The sequence below is a fragment of the Syzygium oleosum genome, unplaced genomic scaffold (genome assembly GCF_021117445.2).
Source record: "Syzygium oleosum isolate NSW1041296 unplaced genomic scaffold, Sole_v2.1 Sole_v2.55, whole genome shotgun sequence".
Classification (NCBI taxonomy): domain Eukaryota; kingdom Viridiplantae; phylum Streptophyta; class Magnoliopsida; order Myrtales; family Myrtaceae; genus Syzygium; species Syzygium oleosum.
The window spans coordinates 367,842-371,548 of NW_026607539.1; the positions used below are offsets into that span (position 1 = coordinate 367,842).

The window sequence follows — 3,707 nt, forward strand, 5'->3', positions numbered from 1 at the left end:
AAGATACGAAAAAACACAAAAATAATTAAAAATTCGATTTTCAATATAAAAATAATTAAAAGTAAAAATAGTTAAAACTTTGATTTTTAAAATAATAATTAAAAATTAGATTTTTTAAAAATATTCTTATAAGAACGAACGTTTCATCAATCAAAGACCTAAGCTTGAGTGCCAAGGACTCGCGCACGGCCTTTTTGGACACGTGCCTGAGTGTTAGGGACTAGAGCGAGAGTGTCGGGGACTCGAGCCCTGCCTTTACGGACGGGGGCTTGGGTGCCAAGGCATAGGGCACAGGCACTAGGGGTTCGGGCCCGACCTCGATGGACCAGGACATGGGCGTTGGGGGCTCGGGTTTAGGCGTTGGGGTCCCGAGCCTGGCTTCAATGGAGCCAAGTTTGGCCTTGATGGACTCGTGCTCGGGCGTCAGAGACTTGAACCTAGCCTTGATGGACCCGAATTTGGCCTCGATGGAATCGGTTCGGGTGTTGGAAACTCGGGACCCAGCGTGTGGGTTCCCCAGTTCAAACGTAGAATTTCGGGTCCAAGCGCCAATACCTAGTTATATTTTGGAAAATGTTTTTTTGACTTTTTTAAAGGGAAAATCAATTTCCTGAATTTAAGCATAGGTTTTCCGTTCACGAGGAAAACGAGGAAAATATTTTCCTAAAATTTTTTTTCCTGAAACGATCGGACCCAAAGAGTTTCTTTCTTTTCATCTTTTTTTGTAAAGGCAAATAAATTGAGAAGAGAGCTGCTTGGCCTGTATCCTCTGGTTAGATCTTGTGTCCTCTTCCGTGTTACTTAACTGGGGAGACAAATGAACGATTCCGAAGACTAAAGAAAGCGATAGTCTCCGAATAACTTTGCATCGATAGTCTCCGAATAATGTCAATCGCACTGCACAGCCGTCCTATAATGCTTTGCACATTTCGCTTTATGAGTGCGCACTTTAGGACCCAAACCTACACCAGATGTATCGCAATCGAACTGATACTATAATGCTTGCACTGACTATTGCTTTTGACACGACAGGAGAACCTGAAACCTCAGGTACGCGCGTGGGGGGCAGTACAAAAAGGGTTCGGGTGTCGCACTTCTTCTTGACCATATCCGTTCTGATCACTTGAAGTAACGTCATTGAATCCCACCATCGGGTGTTGGCCGACTTCGAGAATTACTAGCTTGTGGCGATGGCGGCGATGGTCGTGAAAACGAAACATTTGTTGGTCAGGTATGAGAGCCTAAGTATGTTATTACTGTGATGCTTGATTAAGTCGGCGTTTAAGCGATTCACTGGATAAGAACTTACACCGGTTGCATGTGGAACTAGAAGTGATCGAGAATCCATTTCTTTCCTCCCTATTTATGTTTTCAGCTTAATACTCGCGACCATCCAATTAGTTTCTTTTGAAAGGCGCGATCGCCATGCATTTTTTTAGTTTTGGGATGTGAGGTAAGATCTTACGACTACTGTTGCATGTGATTGCCGATATGACCTTTATGCGAAATCCATGTGATACCAAACAAAAGGCTGTAACATGCCAAACCAATGCGAATTAGGCCTTTCGCCAAGATTGCGTCCTATGCTAGAAAACAGAAATCCCATGTATATATACATCATCCATAATTAGTCGTGTTGCGATCGCTCCGTCATATACTTTCTCGTCCATTTGGGTTCGGAGCCCCATTGATCTGAATGTGAAATTGTGAGTTATACTTGCAAGATCTCTCTCTCTCTCTCTCTCTCTCTCTCTCTCTGTTCAAATTGAAGTAGCCAATCCTTCACAAAATGACTTGCATATAAACAAAATCTCTTTCCAGACAAGCAAAGCGGGAACGGCGATTCACGAGTGCAATCACATTGACAAAGAAGCTGGAAACACCCAAAACACAGATCAGTGGTGGTGATCAAGTTGATGAGCCCGACGAGGACCGTCCATGTTGGGTGCCGCACCCGAGAACGGGGATATACGTCCCGAGAGGTCACGAACGGGTGGTGGACGACATTCCAGATGGTGCAGCTTCTTTCTCTCAGTCTTTCTGGCTCAGGAGCGTTGAAGGAGTAGACAAACCCGATCCAGATGAACCAGTCGCGGGTCTTCTTCCTCTGAGTAAGTAGTGCGAATTCGAGTGGCCGAAGCTGAAGCAGTTCCGCAGAATCTCGAAGTTCAAGGGAAGAAAAGTATATGCACAGCATAATCAATCCAATAAACCCTATAATTGGCTTGGCAGCCTTGGCAACTCATATCATGTACTGCTATTCATCCAATAAAACATCTTGAACGGTAATGGCATCGTCATACTGGTGTGATGATCATCTTTAACTTCTAAGGTGCGGTTCATCATATTTTGTTAGAATCGATACGGATATACGAGCATGAGCCCGGTCAGACTGCATTTCTCACACTTCATACAGAAGTCGAATTTGCACTAAACTAGGCATTTCGGCTCTTATCAAAATCGATTTTTTTACGCATAATCCTGAGCTTTGACGTTAGATCATAACGTGGGCCTGCATTTTTATCAGCTTATGAGTTTTTCGTATTCTTTTCTGGTTAAATTCAATAATTCTCTTCTGATGAGCAAAGACAGATAATTCGAAGAAATTTTCGGCGAGTTCACACGCTTTATCCTCCCCCTCCCCCCCAAAAAAAAAAAAGAAAAAGAAACACTTATCATGTACAGCGGCCGGTGTTATTGTGTAAATCACCAAGTTCGACTAAATAGAGTATTAATCATCCTGCTCAAGTTCGACTCGATTAGAAAATCGAGATACTCAAGCTCGACTCGACTACAGCTGACTTATAAATAAAGCTCTAGTGTTATGTCATTTTAAGTGTTGATTTTTCTAATTGTTGAGTTTTTGTTTTTGAAGTAATGAAAGCTTGATTCACAAGCCTATCGAACTAATTATTGACAAGCTTGAGCTCGGCTCAACAAGATACCCGACTAGCTTGAATTGGAAAATGACTTGAAATTCGGTGAGTTGATCTCGAGTACTCATGGAGCCGAACTACTTTCGATTAGCTTGACTTGGTTTCACTCGTAATCAGGATCATATAAACACAGACGTTGCTCCATGATATTCCATAGATCTCACCTGTAAATTTTCAAAAGATTATTTCTTTATGATGAAAGTGATTCAAAAAAATTGAAGCTTCTTTAGATTTTTGGGAAGAAGCCACAAAAAATCCCCAAACTATGTTCATGGGGACACAAATACCCTGAACTTTTTTTGTAACATCAAAAATCCCAAACTATGCGTGCTATGATATATTTACTTTGAACATTTTTTTGTGACATAAAAAACCCCAAACTTGTACCTATGTGATATATTTATCCCCATCAATGTTTCGTTAGATGATTTTTCAGTCAAAACAACGTCATTTTTATTTCACTTAAACCACGTGAGCGCTATGTCAATAACATTTGCTTTCCGGCATCAATATAGGTAGATTTTTGATGGTCCTCCTTCATTTGTGGAACTTTGATGGAGGACTGTGTCACACGTGTAAAAATTTGGATACAAATTTTTTTAAGGTAAATGTGTTACGGTAGGTATAGTTTGGGGTTTTTGGTGGCTTTTTTTCTAAATTTTTTTCCAAAGCAAATCCTACTCTTTTTCATAATTTGCATATGGCAACATCACTTTTAAGTTTTGGAAATAATATAAAAGTTATATGTGACAATGTCTATATATGCATTGA

At 40.8% G+C, this 3,707-nt stretch overlaps 1 protein-coding gene across 1 annotated transcript; it reads left to right on the forward strand.

Moving 5' to 3' along the window:
* The first annotated feature begins 1,071 nt into the window (after positions 1 to 1,071).
* Positions 1,072 to 2,289, forward strand: LOC115687744 (uncharacterized). Its single transcript, XM_030613409.2, has 2 exons — positions 1,072 to 1,231; positions 1,822 to 2,289. Exons 1-2 carry the CDS (start codon positions 1,191 to 1,193, stop codon positions 2,117 to 2,119), a joined length of 339 nt encoding a protein of 112 aa, XP_030469269.1. The 5' UTR covers positions 1,072 to 1,190; the 3' UTR covers positions 2,120 to 2,289.
* Positions 2,290 to 3,707: the final 1,418 nt, after the last annotated feature.

What these genes read in the sequence shown, in the direction of transcription:
- LOC115687744 (XM_030613409.2), top strand. Translation starts at nt 1,191, where the DNA reads ATGGCGGCGATGGTCGTGAAAACGAAACATTTGTTGGTCAG. An exon ending in ACGAAACATTTGTTGGTCAG is followed by an intron (nt 1,232 to 1,821) that starts GTATGAGAGCCT and finishes ATCTCTTTCCAG; the next exon opens with ACAAGCAAAGCGGGAACGGC.